Genomic DNA, 21,977 nt, shown 5'->3' on the forward strand with positions numbered 1-21,977 from the left:
TATTTTTAGCAAGAGACATGATGAAATTTAATTTACCTAGGATGGGCCATACGGTGTTAATATTTCTACTACTGAGTGCCAGCAGAGAGCTCCCTGGGTACTGGTAACTTCCATTAGAGAAGGCGGTGCTGTCAGGAAAACAGAGACCAAGGGCTAAGGTCTGTGGTTCTTGGCAGATGGTAGCTATTTTCCTGAACCCTGATGCACAGGCACAACTATTCAACTGCTAATAACAAGCAAAAAATACCCAAGGAATTAAAAGTCAGTTCAAGGAAAGTATTCATTTAAAAATAGCAACTTTGAATTGGCATCAGAGGATTATATCAGAAGCTTAAATAAAAAATTTGACAAGGTACGAGAACTTGCCATCCCACATGATGTAAAATTATTGTTTTGCAAGAAGAAAAGCAATATTTAACAGACAGTGCCTTAGCTTCCAAAATTAGGTTCCTTGGAAAAATATTTCCAAAATATTTTTTTCCTCCAAACCATTGTATTCTTTATTGTACATTTAATTTATAATGAGGCTATTGTTTACTAACATTGTAAATAGAAAGAATGGAATATGGCATAGGGAGGCAGTTAAAACTCCCACTTTTGACTGCATAATTAAATTATGAATGATGGTGTATCTTTTCCATTTATTTATTGAACAAAAATATGTGTACAGACAAACTGGTAGGCACTGAATCAAAGAGGTAGAGGAATAAGCCATAGTGACTGTCTCTAAACAAGGTACAATTTATAGGGAGAGACTCAAGCTAGAGGTCACCACGCAATGTGCTCTGTACCATCACCAAAATAAGTATTAAGTGCTCTACGAGCCCAGAAGAGAGAGAGGAAAATTCTTTCAGAGAAAGTAAGGAGAAGTTCACAAAGAAATTGGATTCTGACTTGAAATATTCATAGGAATATTCTGAGTGGGGAAGTGGGGAAATGACATTCCAAGAAGGAGGACTAATGTGTGCATGGTTATAGAGGTTCAGAAAACAGTGAGTCGTTTTATATAACATTAGAAGAGAATTATATCAGGAAACAAAGTTGAAAAGGGCGGTTCAATTTAGATTGTTTCAGGCCTGGTTGAGCCAGATAGGTACTATGAACTTATTATGGCAGACCATGGAATTTTGTTAAGAACAGGAGTCATAAAATCAGATTTATGTTATATGTGCATAAATCTGGGATCAGTGTAAAGAATAGATTGAAAAAAGAAGAAAATGAGAGAAAGAATATTAGATAGATGATAGATATTGAAATAATCCATTTGAAAAATGGTCTGGGACTGAACTAAGAAGTCTAACTAAGCAGTAGGAACCCACAAAGCAGATTTGAGAGACGTTTCAGAGGAAATTGAAAAAGAGAGAAGAAATAAGGAAGATTTCAAGCTTACAGACCTGAGAAACTTGATAGGTAATTGCATCATTCACCAAGATAAGAGTTTTAGATGAAGGAGCAAATTGTGTGTGTTGAACGTTGGAAAGTTCTATTCTGGATATGTCACATTTTTAAAAACCCATGGGACACATAGAAGAAGATGCCCGGTATGCAGTTGTGTATACAGGTCTGAATCTTTGCAGAGAAATCAAAACTTGAAAAACAATGTGGGAGTTGTTGGCTTTCAGACAGTAGTTGAAGCTACGGAAGTAGAGGATGTGTAACAGCTACTGTGTGTAGCTATAGAGAGGAAGTACAGCAAGAGGCCAGAGATGGAACTCTGGAGAACAGCAACTTTTGTTGTTGTTGTTGTTGAGATGGAGTCTTGCTCTGTCTCCCAGGTTAGAGTGCAGTGCCGCGATCTCGGCTCACTGCAACCTCTGCTTCCCCGGGAGAACAGCAACATTTTAAGGGCAGTGCAAAGCAAGAAAAACCAGGAAAATAAAACGAAAAAAACTGACCAAAAGGTTGCAGGAGATCCAGAAAAGGGTGGTATCTTAGAACTCTTGAAAAAGATTTTCGAAGGCTTTAAAGAAGTATTAAATAGAATTAGGTCTAAAAACAGATCAATGAATTTGGAAATCAGGTAGTCACTGATGATATCAATGAGAGCAGTTTTTTAAATTTAGTTTTAATTGACATAATAATTGTATATATTTAGGTGGTACAATGTAATCTTTTGATCTATATATACATGGTAGAAAGATTAAATAAAGCTAATTAGCAAAGTCATCATCTCACAAACTTATTTTTGTGTTTAGAATGTTAAAAATGTGTGTTTAGTAATTTCAAAATATATGATACATTGTTATTAACTCTGGTCTCCATGCAGCGCAACAGATCACAGAAACTTACTCTTCCAAGCTAATGAAACTTTGTACCCTTTGACCACAATCTCCTCTCTTTCCATTTCTCCTCTCCCCAAAGCCTCTGGTAACCACCTTTCTACTCTATTTTTATAACATTGATCTTTTAAGATTCCACATGTAAGTGAGATTTTTAAAATATTTGTGTTTCTGTACCTGGCTTTTTACACTTAGCATAATGTCCTCCAGATTCATTCATGCTGTCATAAATAACAGAACTTCCTTCTTTTAAAGGATGAACAGTATTACATTGTGTGTATATACCACTGTGTCATTATCCATTCATCCTTTAATGGACACTAAGTTTGCTTCTATATCTTGGCTATTGTAAATGATTAAATGAATATGGGGCACAGATATCTCTTTGATATATTAATTTTACTTCATTTGGATATATATTCAGAAATGAGATTACTGGGTCATATTTTAATAGTGAAGTTAGATTCCATACTTCAAGTTCCTGAAAAGGAATAGGAGAGATATAAATGGTGCCTCTTGGAATAGAATTGACAATAAAGGCAAAAAGATAGCTAAAGTTGGAAGTGATCAGAAAAAGACGTTTGATGTTTGGGGTTTGTATCCCTTTTTAAATAAAAGAGCTTCCAGCATGCTTACAAGGTGAAAGGAAGGATATTTGAAGGGAAGATCAGAAAAGAGATGGATAGGTGAAGTAGCAAAAGGGGATGACACTAACAGCCAACAGCCTGGAACAAAAGTGCAAGCAAGAATTTTATCCAAGGACAAGAGTGTAACTTCTTCCTATCAAGTGAGAGGGAAGGAAAAATATGAATACAATTATAGATAAGTGTGGATATAGAAGAGAAAAATGTGGAAATGTCAGTATTCCCTATCAAGAAAGAGTGAAGGTGAGAATGAGGAAGGTGGAGTTATATAAACACAAAGATACGTATTTTGTCTTTGTATGCTTTTGGAGGTTCTTGAGTTATTTCCAGATTTCACAGTTGATAACATAAGCTTTGAAATCAGACCTATCTGGTTCTGCCAGTTATTCCTTGAATGACCTTGGAAAAGTTTATTTAACTTTAAAACAGAGAGTAATATTATGTACCTCCTAGGGTTCTTGTCTGGAACAAATAAGGTAAGGTACATATGAGAGCATTCAATCAATGCTACCAAACATTCTTATCATCACCAATCCTTCATTATAATTACATTTTAAAGAGAAGTTCGAGCTTTCAGGTTCTTTCTTTGCCAAATGTTAAATATAAATAAGTTCATGAGAAATATTTAATTTCTATTAAACATAAATGACTTAAATACACTTGTCGAAACTTACATGATAAAACGTTAGCATCTTAATAATATTTTATAATTGAAGGGCATAATTTACAAAACACTTTACAATATATGACTTGAAATACAGAAAAACCTCCTTACTATTAGTCCCAACATCTATTTCCTCCATTTTACTGATCTCCATTTTACAGATGAAGACATTGAAACCCATTTGTTTATTCATGTATTCAATACATGTGTATTGATGGCCTACTCACCTTAGGCACTTTGCTAGGTCCTGAAACTAGCAAATAGAAACATGATCTTTATTCATGGTCTTGCAATTTTCTGGAGGTAGATAATAGGCCATTACCAAATTATGAGTGTAAAACAACAGTTGTTATCACAACTTTGAATAAAGGCTACATAATCCTATGATAACATACAACAAAAGAACCAGACCTTTCTTCAAAGGGGAAAAGTCTTCCCTAAGGAAGTTATATTCGAGCTCAAATCTAAAGGATAAGTGGGAATGAACTGACAAAAGGGAAAGAGTAAGAGAATGATTTTCTGCGAAGAAGAACTTAAATATAACTAAGTCTTGAGACAGGAACTGCACTTAGGAAACTGGAAGAGAGACAGTATAGCTGAAGTCCAGGGGAGGAGTGTATGATTTAAGATGAACTGACATTTGAAGGTCAAACTAGAAGACCGTGTTGAGGACTTCTAAAGCAGGACCAAGTTAGACAAATTGGCCTTTATACTAGTAGCAACAGTAAGGCATAAATGATTCTAAGTAACAGAATATTTTGAACAGATTTGCATCTCTTAAAGATCACTCTGGTTTCAGAGTAAAGTATAGATTTGGTGAGGAAAGCAAAAATAAATGAGCTTCCAAGAACTCTTTACCCACGACTACGTCCTGAATGGTATTGCCTAGGTTTTCTTCTAGGGATTTTATGGTTTTAGGTCTTATGGTTAAGTCTTTAATCTATGTTGAGTTAATTTTTGTATAAAGTGTAAAGAAGGGATCCAGTTTTAGCTTTCTGGATATGGCTAGCCAGTTTTCCCAACACCATTTATTAAATAATAGGGAATCCTTTCCCATTGTTGTTTGTGTCAGCTTTGTCAAAGATCAGATGGTTGTAGATGTGTGGCGTTATTTCTGAGGCCTCTGTTCTGTTCCATTGGTTTTTATATCTGTTTTGGTACCAGTACCATGCTGTTTTTGTTATGGTAGGCTTGTACTATAGTTTGAAGTCAGGTAGCATGATGCCTCCAACTTTGTTTTTTGCTTAGGATTGTCTTTAACAAATGCCAAAATAGACAAATGGGATCTAATTAAACTAAAGAGCTTCTGCACAGCAAAAGAAACTATCATCAGAGTGAACAGGCAACCTACAGAATGGGAGAAAAATTTTGCAATTATCCATGTGACAAAGGGCTAATATCCAGAATTTACAAAGAACTTTAACAAATTTAAAGAAAAAAGCAAACAGCCCCATCAAAATGTAGGTGAAGGATATGAACAGAGACTTCCCAAAAGAAGACATTTATGCAGCCAACAAACATATGAAAAAAAGCTCATCATCACTTGTCATTAGAGACATGCAAATCAAAAGCACAATGAGATACCATCTCATGCCAGTTAGAATGGCAATCATTAAAAAGTCAGGAAACAACACATGCTGGAGAGGATGTGGAAAATAGGAATGCATTTATACTGTAGGTGGGAGTGTAAATTAGTTCAACCTTTATGGAAGACAATGTGGCAATTCCTTAAGGATCTAGAACTAGAAATACCATTTGACCCAGAAATCATTTACTGGGTAATACTCGAAGGCTTATAAATCATTCTATTATAAAGACATATGCACATGTATGTTTATTGCAGCACTGTTCACAATAGCAAAGACTTGGAACCAACCCAAATGCCCATCAATGATAGACTAGATAAAGAAAATGAGGCACATATACACCATGGAATACTATGCAGCCATAAAAAAGGATGAGTTTATGTCCTTTGCAGGGACATGGATGAAGCTGGAAATCATCATTCTCAGCAAACTAACATGAGAATAGAAAACCAAACCCCATGTGTTCTCACTGTAAGTGGGGGTTGAATAATGAGAACACATGGACGCAGGGAGGGGAACATCACACAACAGGGCCTGTTGGGGAGTGTGGGGGTAGGGGAGGGATAGCATTAGGAGAAATACCTAATGTAGATGACGGGTTAATGGATGCAGCAAACCACCATGGCATGCGTATACCTATGTAACAAACTTGCCTGTTCTGCACGTGTACCCCAGAACTTAAAGTATAATTTTAAAAAAAAATGAATAAATAAAAATAAGCTTCCTGTTAGGAAGCAATGGAAGTAGTTCAGGTGTCAGAGAATGGCAGTCATCCTAGGAGGGTGGCAGCAATGATGTAATTAAATGAACAGAATGAGAAAATGGAAGTGAAAACGGCAGAATTGAATGGGAAGGGGCTGTGAAAAAGAGATGTTTCAAAGATGTATTAGTCTGTTCTCACATTGCTATAAAGAAATGCCTGAGACTGAGTAATTTATAAAGAAAAGGGGTTTGGTTGTCTCATGGTTTTGTAGGCTATACAGGAACCATGACTGGGGAGGCCTCAGGAAACTTACAGCCATGGCAGAAGACAAAGGGGAAGCAGGCACACCTTCACATGGCTGGGCAGGAGGAAAAGAGATGGGGAGAGGTGCCACACACTTTAAACAACCAGATCTCGTTAGAACTCTATCACTAGAACAGCACCAAAGGGGGAAATCTGCCCCCATGAGTGAATCATCTCTCACAAGGCCCCACCTCCAACACTGGGGATTACAGTTCAACATGAGGTTTGGGTGGGGACACAAATCCAAACCATATCAAGGCTCAGTTCTATGTTTCTGTCTTATGTAAGTAGGTCATAATAGAAAGATTCACCAACATGGGGCACACTAGCTGACAAGCAAATTTTAGAAGAGTCTTATTGTTCAGGCCGGGCACAGTGGCTCACGCCTGTAATCCCAAAACTTTGGGAGGCTGAGGTGAGGTTGGCAGATCATCTGAGGTCAGGAGTTTGAGACTAGCCTGGCCAACATGGTGAAACTCTGCCTCTACTAAAAATACAAAAATTAGCCAGGCATGGTGGCACAGGCCTGTAGCCCCAGCTACTCAGGAGGCTGAGGCAGGAGAATCACTTGGACCCAGGAGGTGGAGGTTGCAGTGAGCCAAGATCGCGCCACTGCACTCCAGCTGGGGTGACAGAGTGAGAGTCCATCTCAAAAATAAATAAATAAATAAATAAATAATTTTAAAAAAGATTATTCAGATTAGGATTCGTTGGCTTTGAGGTGTTTTGAAATGATTGCATTTACAGATTTGGTTGTTCAAAAAATCTAAGCTAGAGACTCCAGTTTGTTTTCTAATCATCCACAGAAAGATATGAATTAAATGAAGGATACAGATGAATTTGCTTAGAGAGAGGGAACATAAGGTAATAAAAGAACAGCCTTGATGTTTAAACCCAAAATTTCTATCCTTTTCAGTGCATCATGTTGCTTTTACATATAATGTTTAGTGCATCCAAACATAGTATCTACATGGTGCTTTCAATACACTACTGGCTTTATGACAGTGACTTTTTAAGACTAGCTACATGTAAAATCAACGTGTAATTATATAACAGGAGTGAAATCAAGAACTGCTCTTTAATTGTAAATAGTAATTTTAATTCACTAATACAATGACTATCTAGTTAATTCCCAATTTCTATACTCAAGTCCATATACTATCCACCAGGAAATATATCTGTATTGTTACATGTCTCCTTGGGTCTGAGATTCATTATTATTCCCTTTAGATCATGACTCAGCCAATGCCCTAGTCCAATTACACAGATCACATTACTTACTATTAAATATCTTTATTGATCCATTTAGAATGCAATAAAATAAATAATATACCCAAGATAATCTTGCGATTTTTATATAAGTACATATAAAAATATCCAGTCAAAAAAAATGAAAGGTCCATGCTGGGGGTGCTGTAGAAAGCCTACTGGCCTAGTGTTTTGGATATTTGGATGACATTTCAGTGCCACAAACAAATGGTTTTGGGAAAACTGCTTATACTCTGAGTTTGAGTTTTTTCATCTGTATAAGGAGATTAAACTAGGTCTCAAGTTTCTTTGGGTTCTAATATTCTGTAACCATATAAAAATCCTTGAAAGAGCATGAATTATTCAGTAGATAGACATTTACAATCATCTTTAAAAATCCTATTCACCACTTTGCCTAGAAAAAAAAATTCTTCTGTCACATCTGATCATTTTTAGTACTAGAAAAATAGCAGAGATATTCATATTGACATTTTTCTTCCAAGCTGATGCTGAGTGTGTCATCAGACTCAAAATCTGTTGGAGAAACAGTTCTGCACTTCTGATGATTTTCTAATTCTAACCTGACATTGGGGCTTTTAGCTGTGAATAGCCTCATGGCATATTCTGCATGAATTCTTGCTGTGTATTCTGAAGTCTGACATTTCCATTACACTTAAATTTGATCTCAGATTTCTTTGCTTTTCAGTTTACTCAAAGTTGCTTTTTTTAAAGGTCGACATTTGTTACATCGCATTTGGCTTTCACCCATCACTTCAAAAGTTCTTTGAGTATGATATTTTCCCTATATCCTTTTCAAACTAGAAAAAGAGGAACAAGTGAAAAAAACAATAAGGGGAGAAAATTTTAAAAATGAATATAACTGTTTTTTTATGTCAAATAGAAGAACTTGAAAAATATATTATTCTGTTGAAATTCTATTTCATGACTCCACTGGCCCGATAGACATTTACCTAAATCCTCTGGATATTCCTACAGTGCTCTGAGATGAGAGGAATTGTAAATGTTTGAGAAAAGAGAAGAGTAATGACGATTCCCAAGTCTGAATGCTGGTCAGATGACTTCACAGATAATTTGAGTCCAGAGAAAACACAGGTTGAGAAACAGACCACAAGGGATAATTCCTTAACTTATGGCCACATAACGATGACCCATGCAAACTGTGCTTTGTACATCAGAGGTTCTAAAAGTGAGGTCTGAAATCCCCAAAATGCTTACAGGGGTGTTACAAGTCTAAAATTATTTCCATAATAATTCTAAGATGCCATTTTCCTTTGTCACACTCATTTGCTCATGAGTGTAGAGAGGAGTTTTCCAGGGGCCACGTGATTTAAAATAAGGCAACAGATTTAACATGGAAGCAGTAAGATAATTCAGCTCTCTTCCGTTAAGGCACACGTTAAAGAGACTTGCAAAAATATAAAACAATATTGCTAATCTCACCAAATATTCTTTGTTTTGGAAATATTCTTTTCAGAAATATATTATTTATGTTAACATAAAATGGGTTTATTAATGTGATTGTAAATGAATTAATAAATATTTCTTAAATGTCCTGAATTTATTTCTAATATAATTATTGATAGATATCATTCACATAAGCCAAAACTCTTTGAAGTCTTCAATAATTTTTAAGAATGTAAAAATGTCCTGACACACAGCATTAGAAAACCACTGTTGTACAACAAATCCTAACCACTGGTCACTTATTATTTCCACCTTGAGCTGGAGAGTGACCTAAACTCTTAGTGCTCTTCCTTCCCTGCACATGTAAGCATTACCATTTCATCTTAATCCTTTTCTTGGCCCTCCATTTTGTGTTTACCCTACATTGTTGGCAAGATATAGAGTTGCTATTTCACTGAAGTTCCTTTGAAAGTAATCATGACGTTGCTTTAATTATACCTTTTCCACCTTCAGAACTTTTAGCCACGTGTCTTTGATTCTTTTTATTAACCCTTACAATCTTAGTCTTCATGGAGTATTTCTTTCTTTGTCTCTCAATGTCTTCGTTGGACAATGGCCCATGTTCAAGTGTAGGTAATTTCTTAATGGTTATTGTACAGAGTTATATTTATCTTAGAGATGAGATCTTGTCCTTTAACAGATTCTAGAAACTCAATTGTTAGCTCAACTTGGAGGCCAGCTAAATCCTGAACAGAAAGACAGAGTGATTTGTTTCCTCCCTACTAAGGCACATTTGGGAAAGTAAATTAAGTAACATAAAGTGTTTAGGTAAACACAGAGAATAATGAATAACCTTAAAGAATTGATTATTGTACACGAACCCTTGTTAAGCCTAATTTTAAGAAATATTTTTCCTAATAAATGAAAATTTCTTTTGCTTTACATGATCTCCTTCCCAAGAAACAATGAAATTTTACTGACCTTTATCTTTTTTATATCTCAAACCAGATCTCCATTTATTACATTGTAATAATCTATTTTATGATTGATTATAAGGAAGTTTCTTATAAACATAATTAAGGTCCTAGTTGACATCAGCCCAATGAATCTTCTGGCAGTATTTTGTTTCTCTCCCACGCTCAAAGTGTAATATCCACTTCAATAGTAATTAGTAGTTCCAAGGTTAACAGAATTGCTAAACAGTGTCTCCTGGTGTGACATGCAGGAATTATATGTGTATTTTTCAAGCAAATCAAATAAAGCAGGATAACCTGGCTGTGGGAAATTCAAAATAGGTTGCAGTTCTTCTATTACATATGACATTTCGGTCTGTAAATATCACACCAAAATCAGAGAAATAATGGGTAGCCCTCACCTCATTGAGGATCAAGTTACTAAGCATGAAATGCCAACAACTATATCCCAAAAGAGTGTTTAAATAATTTCGGATAATATCACAGACAAGAAATGCCAGGACTTGTGGAACCTATTTGTCCATCGATCTATACCTGAGTTCAGGGGCCCTGAAAAGGTATCAAATTAAGCATAAATTCTCCAGAGGTATCTTAGGTTAGAAGAAAATTCTAAGTCAACTAAAAAGTAGAATGCTTGTTCTTTCACACAACAATGTATACTCTAAAAAGGGCATATGATTTGAAGCTTTTTTCTAGTGTTAGTCATGAGTTTGTAATTATTCATATATATTCATTAACTAGTTGGACAAGCTTTACTTTTAAAAAGTATTATTCACTTTCTTAGTAATTAATAAAACTTTCTTATAGAAAATTTGAAAAACTTTTTAAAACTTAGCTTAAAAAGGAAAATTAAAATAATCTATGACACTTCCATTCAGATATTTGGTATTAATATTTTGGTCCTTCCCATCCTTTTGTTAATCATATTGAGAAACATGTACATATTTTTAAAATGGTATTATACTACAAAAACTGGCTGTTAGTATTTTTATTTGATTAAACATTTTTTTACTATTTTTAAGGAATGCATATATTCCATCACATAGTTAGATCATATTTAATTTAACTATTAATTTTTAGACATTTAAATTATTCCCAATTTTGTTTGCATACACATATCTTCACACACATCACTCATCATATTCTTAAAATAAATTCCCAAAAGGTAAATAGATAGATCAAAAAAATAAGCACACTTAAAAGTTTTTTTTGTTTTTGTTTTGATTCATGTTGACCTATATTGCTAACAAGTATGAAAAAGCCCATGTTCCAGGAACGTCAGCAGCACTACTGGCATCATTTTTAATGTGGCCAACACTTCCTAAAATAGTCAGATGCAAGCTATGTTCGGATAGGCTTTAATGTCAAGTTAGGCCTTAGTCACATCTCAGAATGTCATGTGGTTAGTTTTTAAAGCTATTTCTCTTTCAGTTTCTTCTTGAACTTCAAGCAATAGTAATGAATACACAGAGACATCTCTTTCCATTAAAGTGCAAAAAATTATTCCCAGCATTTGCATATATTGATACAAATACACAATTTTCCTGTTTGACTATACTCCATAGGTACTGTATTACTAATTTTTTGTTCTCCTTTTTTTGAAAAAAACAAATGCAGGCATACCTTACTTTATTGTGCTCTACTTTACTGTAATTCACAGATAGTGTGTTTTTACAACTGAAGATTTGTGGCTTCCTTGAGTCAAGAAAATTTATCGGTGAGGTTTTTCCAGCAGCATGTACTTACTTTGTGTAACTATGTCCCTTTTTGGAAATTCTCACAATATGTCAAGTATTATTGTCATTATTATATCTGTTACGGTGATCTGTGATCAGCGATTGTTGATGTTACTATCGCAATTGTTTTGAGGCACCACAAGATGCACCCACTGTACGGAGTGAACTCAATCCATTAATGCTGTGTGTGGTCTGAGTCTTCCACCTACTAGCTGCTCCCTGTCTCTCTCCCTCTCCTTGGGCCTCCCTATTCCCTGAGACCCTACAATATTGAAACTAGGCCAGTTAATAACCCTACAATGGCCTCTAAGTATTCAAATGAAAGGAAGGGTTATATGTCTTCCACTTGAAATCAAAAGCTTAAAACGATTAAGCACAGTGTGAAAGGCATGTTGAAAGCCGAGATAGGCCAAAAGCTAGGCTTCTTGTGCAGAACAGTTAATCAAATTGTGAATGCAAAGGAAAAGTTCTTGAAGGAAATTAGAAGTACTATTCCAGTGAAGACAGAACTGATATGAAAGTGAAACAGTCTTATTGCTGCGAGGGACAAAGTTGGAGTGATTTGGATAAAAGATCAAATCTCACAACATTCTCTGAAGCCAAAGCCTAATCCAGAGTAAGGCCCTAACTCTCTTCAATTTCATGAAGGTTGAGAGAGATGAGGAAACTGCAGAAGAAAAGTTTGAAGCTAGCAGAGTTTGTTCATGAGGTTTAAGGAAAAAAGTCAGGCGGACGCAGTGGCTCATGCCTATAATCCCAGCACTTTAAGGCCGAGGCAGGTGGATCATGAGGTCAGGAGTTCAAGACCAGATGGCCAAGATGGTGAAACCCCATGTCTACTAAGAAAACAAAACTTAGCCAGGCATGGTGGTGGGTGCCTAAAATCCCAGCTACTCAGGAGGCTGAGGCAGGAGAATCACTTGAACCTGGGGGGCAGAGGTTGCAGTGAGCTGAGATTGCGGCACTGCACTCTAGCCTGGGCAACAGAGCAAGACTCCATCTCAAAAAGAATAAAGAAAGCAAGCAAGAAAAAAAAAGCCATATTTGTAACGTAAAGGTGAACCAGAAAGTGCTGATGTAGAAGCTGCAGCAAGTTATCCATAAGATCCAGCTAAGGTCATTGAAGAATGTGTCTACACTAAACAACAGATTTTCAATGTAGATGAAACAGTCTTCTACTTGAAAAAGATGCTATCTAGGACTTTCATAGCTAGGTAAGATAAGTCAATGCTGGGCTTCAAGGCTTCAAAAGATAAGCTAACTCTCTTGTTAGGGCTCTGCAGCTGGCGATTTTAAATTGAAGCCAATGCTCATTTACTATTTCAAAAATCCTGGGGCACTTCAGAATTCTGCAAAAACGACTCTGCCTGTACTGTATAAATAGAACAACAAAGCCTGGATGACAGCACATCTGTTTACAGCATGGTTTTCTGAATAAGTTAAGCCCACTGTTGAAACTTACTGCTCAGAAAAAAAGATTCCTTTCAAAATATTACTACTCATTGACAATGCACCCAGTTACTCAAGAGCTCTGATGGTGATGTATAAGGAGGTTAATGTTGTTTTCATGCCTGCTAACACAACGTCCACTCTGTAGCCCATGGATCAAGGAGTCATTTTGACTTTCAAGTCTTATTATTTAAGAAGTGTTTCATAAGGCTACAACTGCCGTAGACAATGATTCCTTGGATGGATCTGGGTAAATTGGAAACCTTCTGGAAAGGATTCACCATTCTAGATATAATTAAGAACACTGGTGATTCATGGGAAGAGGTCAAAATATCAACATTAACAGGAGTTTCAAGAAGTAGATCCTAATCCTTATAGATGACAGTAAGGGGTTCAGGTCTTCAGTGGAGGAAGTAACTGTAGATGTGGTAGAACTTATAAGTGAACTAGAATTAGAAATCGAACCTGAAGACGTGACAGAATTGCTGCAATCTCATGACAAATTTGAAGAGATGAGGAGTTGCTTCTTATGGATGAGCAAAAAAAAAGTGGTTTATTGAGATTTACTCCTGTGAAGATGCTGTGAACATTGTTGACATGATAACAACGGATTTAGAATACTATGGAAACATAGTTGATAAAGCAGTGGCAGGGCTTGAAATAATTGACTTCAATTTTGAAGGAAGTTCTACTGTTGATAAAATGCTATCAAACAGCATCACATAGTACAGAAAAATCTTTTATGAAAGAGAGTCAATCGATGCAAGCTTCAGTGTTGTCTTTATTTTAAGAAATTGCCACAACCACCCCAACCTTCAGCAACCACCATACTGATCAGTCGCGGATATCAACATGGAGGGAGCACCCTCCACCAGCAAAAAGATTAGAACTTGCTTAGTTGATTGTTAGCATTTCTTAGCCACAAAGTCTTTTTAATAAACGTTTTTAATTTAATGATTTGTTTAGACATAATGCTATTACACATTTAGTAGACTAGAGTATGGTATAAACAGAACTTTTACATACACTGAAAAAAAACAAAAAAAAATATGCAACTGGCTTTATTGTGATATTTATTTTATTGTAGTGGTTTGGAACCAAACCTGCAATATCTCTGAGGTATACCTGTACATCCCTCTCTTTCATTGCCTTCAGATTTGTTTTTCTCCTATGCTTTTGACTGAGAGAAAAAAAGATCTGAAATTTATATGAGTGGTATTTATAAAATTAAATCTATTGCAACCAATGGAAACTATCTCAAAACACAGAAGGAAATAAAATAGACTTTATGGTAGGATTTTTGTAATTATTATCAGCATGATCAATGCATTTTTATTCATTGCAACTATATGTGGAGTAAGTTGCTAAATCCTAGCAATAAAAAAGAAAATATTGAACAATCCTCATCTTCAGTTGAATTAGTCGATAGTTGAGGAATGAGGACACATATGTAAAAGGATAAATTCTAATACACACTGTGATATCTTAAGTGGGGGTCAACCAGTCAATATCCTTGGCATTCAGAGAAGTAACTACTATGGACTAACAGAGGCACCTTCAAGGGAATTTGATCTACATTTTGAAGGAGGACTAGAACTTAAAGAACTAAGAGAGGGTTTTCCAGCAGATGCTACAGTGTGCACAAAAGTGAAAAGGCACATGCATTTTCAGAGTAGAAGTAATATATCAACGAGCCAGACTGGTTCAGTGAATAATATGGTAGAAGAAAAATCTAGAGTGTTTTGCTAGCCTTGAATATTTACATTGTAGGGTATGCTAAAGGGAGGTTTATTGGACATAGAAAATCATTTAATGTTTTATGAGAAATGAACTTACTTTAGGAGATTTGATAAGGTGTTGTTATTAAAAATGTTAGTATAGAATGAGGTAATTATGGCCTAGACTAGATAGCAGCAGAAGAAATTAAAAGCAAGCATTAAAGCCTAGAGTCATTAGGATAGAAAAGTCAACAGAACTCGGCAACTGATTAGATGTAAAGATAAGAGAATACTAAGAATTCCACAAACTTTTATTCAACTGTGCTTGGGCTAGGGAATCATAAATAAATGACCTGTCCTCAATGATGTATATAATATACAATTTTATAGAGAAGGGAGTTATCAACTCCACAGGGTGTTAAAATATTGCTGGAACAGCTTCACAGGTAAATTGATGCTTGAGCTTGGAGTTCATGGATGAATAGAATTCCATCAGATGGGAAAGGTTAAAAAAGTAACAAACAGGGGCAAAATATTACCTTTAACAATTTAAGTCTATGTAATTGGAGAAAGGTGATAACACAGGCTACAGTGAGGAAGTGTGGTAGTAAAGATGTTTTAGGTGTAATGATAATGAGTTCAGGTTCAACAGTCTTCTAAGAAACATGTAGAGTGCCTACAAATCTGAAGGCATTGGGGACACATCTATGAACAAAACAGATAAAAAGTCACTGCTTTTCTGGAGTTTGCATTCTAGTGGAAATAAATCTATAGTTAAAGGTATAATGTTCACCAAAGAGCTTTTTTTTGTTGCAATGTTCCTTTTTTATTTCTTCTTTGTCATTTCTATCAATAAGGTAAAATAGTCACACAGGGAAGCATGGGCGACTGCTAGCTAACTTAACAAGTCGTCACTTAGGTAACAAAACTTACCTAGTAAACTGTTCCCTCCAAGACTGCAAACTGTCCTTACACTGACCTTGATGTCTACAAGCTTCAGACAAATGGTCCAGTAATTGAGAGCAATCAATTAGAGTTAATCACATTTAGTTAGGAGAATCTAAAGTCTTAATGGACTAAAACAAGCTGACCTGCTTGTAGCTTTGCATTTTAATTGTACTCCTTCTGTCCTCCACCTGTGCATGACGTTATGCTGAGATCTTCTGACCTTTGCAATACTTCACCAAATGTGTCTGGACCGCAGTTCTCTCTACGTCTCGTTGCTAGAATGCTCAAAGGCAGAAAAATACTGGAAATGTACTTGCAGGTCAGAAATAAGAGTTTTGACTGACTAACCTTATAGGTAAAATTCTTGTTGCAATGAAAATGCTCAGTTTAATGAAGAAAAAATACGTAACTTGCTTAGCATTCCATTTGAAGTTGCCATCCAAGACAGTTGAGTTGTGTGATACCATTGTTTACTTGACTGGATGGCGGCATAGTTCCCAATTTACCCTTCAGTAATCTGATATGCTGAGAAAATACTGGCCATTTAAGACTTTACAGTTTTCTAACCTTCTACTGGAAGCCAGTCTTCAGAGGCCTCACCTGACTAAAGCATTCAGTTAGTTGTCTACAAAAGCAATTTCGAGTTTGTTTTGTTTATTTATTTATTTATAAATAAATTACTATAAGCGGTTCCTTCACATTTTACATTATGCTAATTTTTTTCTGAAAAATTGTTTCTTTAAAATTAATTCTTCTTATCTAAGCCCTAGTAATATCTAATCATGTCAAAACAATATGGAGCCAAAATTATTTCCAAGCCGGAACTTTGAGATAATTGAATCTGTTTCTTCTGATGGAGCAAGATGACAATTTGAGGAATCCATTTGAGGATAAATTGTCTTTGGAACAGGATTTCAAATGCTAAATAACTTCACAAATTTATTTCAATAAAAAATATTTATTAAGTACCTAATGGCTGCTAAATCTTACAACAGGCAAATGCCATCCAAAAATGAATAAGGCACAGTTACCCTCAAGAACTTCACAGTCTAGTAAGATTTAGCCATATTAAATTATTTTTGTTTATTTATTGTAAAGAACTTTAGATTTCTGGGTTTTGTTAAGATCAGGCTAAGACTGGTTAAAAATATTAGATCTCATTTTTAATCATATAACCAGATCTCCAGTTGGTAATAACTTATTTATCAAATGCTTGGCTAAATAAGCAAAGATTTTCATACTACTTTAGAAAAGATTTTAGATTATCCATGATCTACATTTTATAGATAAGAAAGCTGGCAGGAATCAGACTTAAAACCACATTTCCAAAGTCTAGTGAAAGGATTTCCTACTGCAGTCCACATGAGAGTATGGAATATGGAAAAATAATAATTATTTGGTGCTAATATTACCTTAATCGATTATGGGATAATTGTTTTACCTTATACACTGGGGGTAGAATTCATTCTCTGTTCTCCCTGACATGTCTTATGCATTTTTCCTTACCATTAACTGCTTAATGGATATATTTACTGTGTATTAGTTTTACAGATCAAGAAATTCGTAAAGTGGCAGTTCAACAATTAGACACCCTCTTGAATGATGAACTACTGGAATATCTCCCACAGCTAGTTCAGGTAAGAACAGCAGAGTTGCTAAGGAAACCCAGAGTTTTAACTAATTATTCTCTAAAAGGTTCCCAATGAATCAACAATAGACTATTTAGAAGTGATATTGCAATTTGGCCACCCAAGGGACTAAATGATGTCAACATGGGTAAGGAAGACATTCTCTATCTGAAACTGTTACAATTACAAAAAAGGTACGTTAATTCCAAAAAGGAAAATTTTTTTTAAATGATTTCATTTATTGATTAGAACATGAAAAAATAGACATGCTTGTGATAAAAATTTACAAATATGTATATATAAAATGATAAAAATTACCAAATAAATGTTATATAGAAAATAATCATTTGCTAGGCAACTTCTCATAATTTATGAGTTTCTTGCACTTCTTTAGAGGCTTATAATATTGATCATAAATTTTATCATAGTAATTTCTAATAGCCAAATTTTGTCACCAAATAGTACATTTTAGTAACATCAAATATCATAATGTTGGAGTAATTTTAGAAAATAATATAATGTTATCTAGTAATGTAAGCAAAGACTGATTTAGTCTGAATATGATGAAATATAAACAATTAAATTACACATTCCACACATGACCATGTAAGTAACAGAATATCTAATCTATAGAAGGTAAGTTGTTTTCGTTTTTTCCAGGATGACTGTATGTTGAGAGCTAAATAGATCTAAACTTGTGACTTTTTATGCTTTGTTTTGTTTTTAATCCAGCTTTTTTTTTTTTTAATCTGAAAGATCCAAGTTGTTGCAGCTAGTTTGAATGTCAGTTGCCTCAGGTTTTGAAAAGTGACTGGAAACAGGTAGAATGAGCCTATATTAATAAACTTTAGTAGAGTATGACTTTGCACAGACATTATGAATTTCTCTGAACATCTCCTTAAGAGAGAGAGCTGGTTTAGAAATAGCTGTACCATAGAGTACAATCCAATCTTTCTTGAAAATAAGGGTTAATCTAACTTACAAGTTCACCGTTCATCTCATGACTCAAGGATATGGCAACATGCTGTTTCTAGCCCAATTCAGGAGAGCATGTTTTCACAAAAGTTTGTAGACATTAAACTCATTTGAAAGTCTCTATCTGAGTAAGTACACTTGGCATCAGGAATGTCATTGAGGCCCATATTTCCGCAAATCCAAGTTTATAAGAAGGGGTGCACACAATCTAACACAGCAAATACACAGAAGGCAAAATTAAAGTTTCAACTATGTTATGATTAAAAAGGAAGGATATAAAATGTCCTGAGATGGAAAGAAATTGATAGTGTGACTAGAAATTTTTTTTAAAAAAGGAAGAATTTCAAAACGTTCATTGTCCTTAGACTTCTATACTCTACCTTGAATTTCAAACTTTCCAACACATAAAAAATCCTAACCTGTTGATGCTTTTCTGGAATCATGCTATTTTGTTATGTATTATCATGTTGGAATTATGCAGTCTATATTAAAGCTGTAAGAAAGGACTCTAAGGCTATAACAAAACAGAACATACAGTTCATAGCTAACAGCCAAATAAGACCCAGACCCAGGGGTTACTGCAAACCACTTCAGATAATATGGTGTTCACCAGAAAAATTGTCTACATTCTAGATGATCAGGCAGGATTTAGGGGGAAATTGTATCGGTGGACAGAGTAAAGCAGGAAGCTTGGAAGTGAGGAATAACAAACAGTTATTGGGTTCAGGAAGAAATAATGGGGCAGACATCTAAAAAGGCAAGCAAGTAGGTAATTCTGAAACATACCTCCTGCTCATATGCTCATATAATATGCTCACTATTAGGGCATAAATAAAACCTATGACCTAGCCAGCCCAGCATTAGCATGTAAGTGAGAGAGGGCCATGGCTACAGTTTAAGACAGCACACACTATTGTCCTTCTACATTCAGACAGCATCAGGAGTTTATGCAGATTTGCTGAACTCATCTTCAGCACCCTCACACCTTAGGAATTTATAAACATTCGCATTCTTGAGGATAGCTAGCATATTGAGGTGTTTCTTCAAGTGTATGTATGACTGGATATTGTACTCATTTTTTCCTGCTGTCTGTACTGTGATATAAAGCCTGGCTTAGACTCTTAAGCTTTGTGTGTGTGTGTGTGTGTGTGTGTGTGTGTGTGTGTGTGTGTAAGAGAGAGAGACTTAAATGGTTTATCAAACAACTAAAGATAGAAGCTTTGTCTCTCAAGCAGGAATGGGCATTTTTATGAGAACCTGGTTTTCATTTTCATATATTCAGATTCCTGGGATGATGATAGCAGCTTAGCTACAGATTGCTGTCAGTGAAGTCCCTGCAGAGGACAGGTGAAGTCCTAAATTAGGTCCCTAAGGATAGCAGGGGCTGCCATTGTTACCTGTGTTTTCTACCCGGTTGGGTATCCTAAAAAACTTAAGAGTTGTTCACAGTGGAGATGAAAGAAAGGATTTGGGACTGAGTTATGGTAGTAATAGTTTTGAACTTTTAAGCAAAACCTCAAGGCCTGGAGGTTAATAATGATACACCAGTTGATGATTTCTGTTAAGGCTTTGAATGTGCATTAATTTCATCTCCAAATAGGAAGAAATATCTATGGCTTAATAATATTGTATTTAATAATCCAGGACTTTTTGTGTCAGTATTCTCCCCCAGCACATGGTTGAACTCTACCAACTCCTGCCCTTATTTCTTATCCATAACAAGGAAAGGAAGCAAGACTACACAAATCCAAATGGTGTAATGTATGTGTGTTTTGTTATTAGTCATACACCGACTCATAAAACCATGAATGTGTTATTAGCATTTTGTTAAAATGTGCATGCTGTTTTCTCTAGTCTTTTCTCAAGCCTCTGAAGTCCCTCTGTATTCAGGTATAATTTTGTTACTGACAAGTAAAGTAATTGTGTCTCTTACTTCAGGCTGTCAAGTTTGAATGGAACCTTGAGAGTCCTTTAGTGCAACTTCTACTCCACCGCTCCTTGCAAAGCATCCAGGTTGCCCATCGTCTTTACTGGTAAGATTACCTAAAACAGGCAAGGATGCCTTTTTAATTGCCAACTTCTCTATGGGGCAGCTTTAGAGGAAGCAGAAGATTTCTTTACCTTATAATTGATACAGACCGTAAAATTCAGGCAGTTTTGAGTCTTTGTCAATGTTATTTTTATTAAAGAGGATAATTTGCCATCATTTTCAAAATCTACCAGTTGGACAGTTGCTACTGTTAATCAGGAAGTTAAATCCAAACAGAATTTCAAATCTGAATGATACTTTTCTTGTAGCTTTAAATGACAAGTACAATTTGTTTAGCTACTCCTTGAAGATTTTAATATAAAATCTAGTTATGAGACTGAATGTTTTTGGAAGAACATGTGGTATAAAATACTTTCTGTGCAATGTTAGCTATAAACCATAAAATACTTATTTTGTTGAATATTTCTAGAGCACTAAACTTTTCCCAAAGCATAAATTTGAAATATCATTAGTGAAGAAATAAGACTGATTCATGAGATGCCAGAATTTCTGTAGCAACACCTGAGGATATTACCATTTCAGTTTCCCCATACTTTCTGCCAGAACTTAGCTTCTGTACATCCACCCCACTATTTCTTCACGTACCAAATTAAGATTGTCAAAAGATGCTATTCCTGAGAAGGCTTGTCAGTTGGACAGTTGCTAGTGGAGACTAACGAATGCTAAAGGTGAAGTGGAAGAAGTTCAAGGACCTGGAGTAGCTTGTGAATTTCCAATCATCAGTCAAGTTTGGGTGTATGACTAGAGTAGCTGTACCACATTCTCTAGAACAACAGGATATGTGGAAGGGTATTATACCTACCATTTCCTTTACTTTAAATATCTTTAATGTTGCCATTCTCCAATTCCATATGGCATGTCTAACATTCAGGGTGCCTATAGTATGATTGGAAATGGGTCATGATGAGGGGGTATGAAGAGATGGAAGAGAAAGATAAGGGGGGAGGAGAAAAAAAGATGATGATGATGATTCAGCAGATATGGATGAATCAGAAGAAGATGAGGAGAAAGACAGAGTAGAGTCTTTGATGTTCCCATTCGTAGATGCTGCTGCTCGTGCCTTTTTTAGCAAGCCTTCTTCTGATGGAAGCACTGGGATGATTCTAGTCTGCTAAATAGATTTCTCAATAATGTAAATAACTGCATTATTCTCAGCATATAGTAAGAAAACCAGAATGAAATATTGTTCCAGGCCCTGGGTTCTGTGTGACATTACATTAGGAACTGGATTGTTTTGGTTAGTTTTGTGTTTTTGAAGTAAAGAAGGAAATGGATTGCTTTTTTTCTCTAACTAAGGGACAGACATTTCTTTCTTTTTTTTTTTTTTTTTTTTTTTTTGAGTCAGAGTCTCACTTTGTCACCAGGCTGGAATGCAGTGGTGCAATCTCGGCTCACTGTAACCTCCAACTCCCTGGTTCAAGCGATTCTCCTGCATCAGCCTCCCAAGTAGCTGGGACTTCAGGCACATGCCGCCACACCCGACTAATTTTTGTATTTTTAGCCGACTAATTTTTGTATTTTTAGTAGAGACGGCGTTTCACCATGTTGGCCAGGATTGTCTTGATCTCTTGACCTCGTGATCCGCCTGCCTCAGCCTCCCAAAGTGCTGGGATTACAGGTGTGAGACACTGAGCCCAGCCGACATTT

At 35.6% G+C, this 21,977-nt stretch overlaps 1 protein-coding gene and 1 pseudogene across 9 annotated transcripts in view; both read left to right on the top strand.

Annotated features, from left to right (window-relative positions):
* Positions 1-21,977, top strand: part of PIK3C2G (phosphatidylinositol-4-phosphate 3-kinase catalytic subunit type 2 gamma) — a 423,460-nt gene that overhangs the window by 164,441 nt on the left and 237,042 nt on the right. For all 9 annotated transcript variants that reach the window (XM_028829285.2, XM_028829284.2, XM_028829283.2 and 6 more), the window contains 2 exons: positions 17,221-17,314; positions 20,219-20,313. In XM_028829285.2, coding sequence (XP_028685118.2) covers positions 17,221-17,314; positions 20,219-20,313 — 189 coding nt within the window. The remainder of the gene's footprint in view (positions 1-17,220; positions 17,315-20,218; positions 20,314-21,977) is intronic.
* Positions 20,808-21,525, top strand: LOC144332970 (F-box only protein 3 pseudogene; annotated as a pseudogene).

The sequence above is a fragment of the Macaca mulatta genome, chromosome 11, assembly GCF_049350105.2.
Source record: "Macaca mulatta isolate MMU2019108-1 chromosome 11, T2T-MMU8v2.0, whole genome shotgun sequence".
NCBI classification, from domain to species: Eukaryota; Metazoa; Chordata; class Mammalia; order Primates; family Cercopithecidae; genus Macaca; species Macaca mulatta.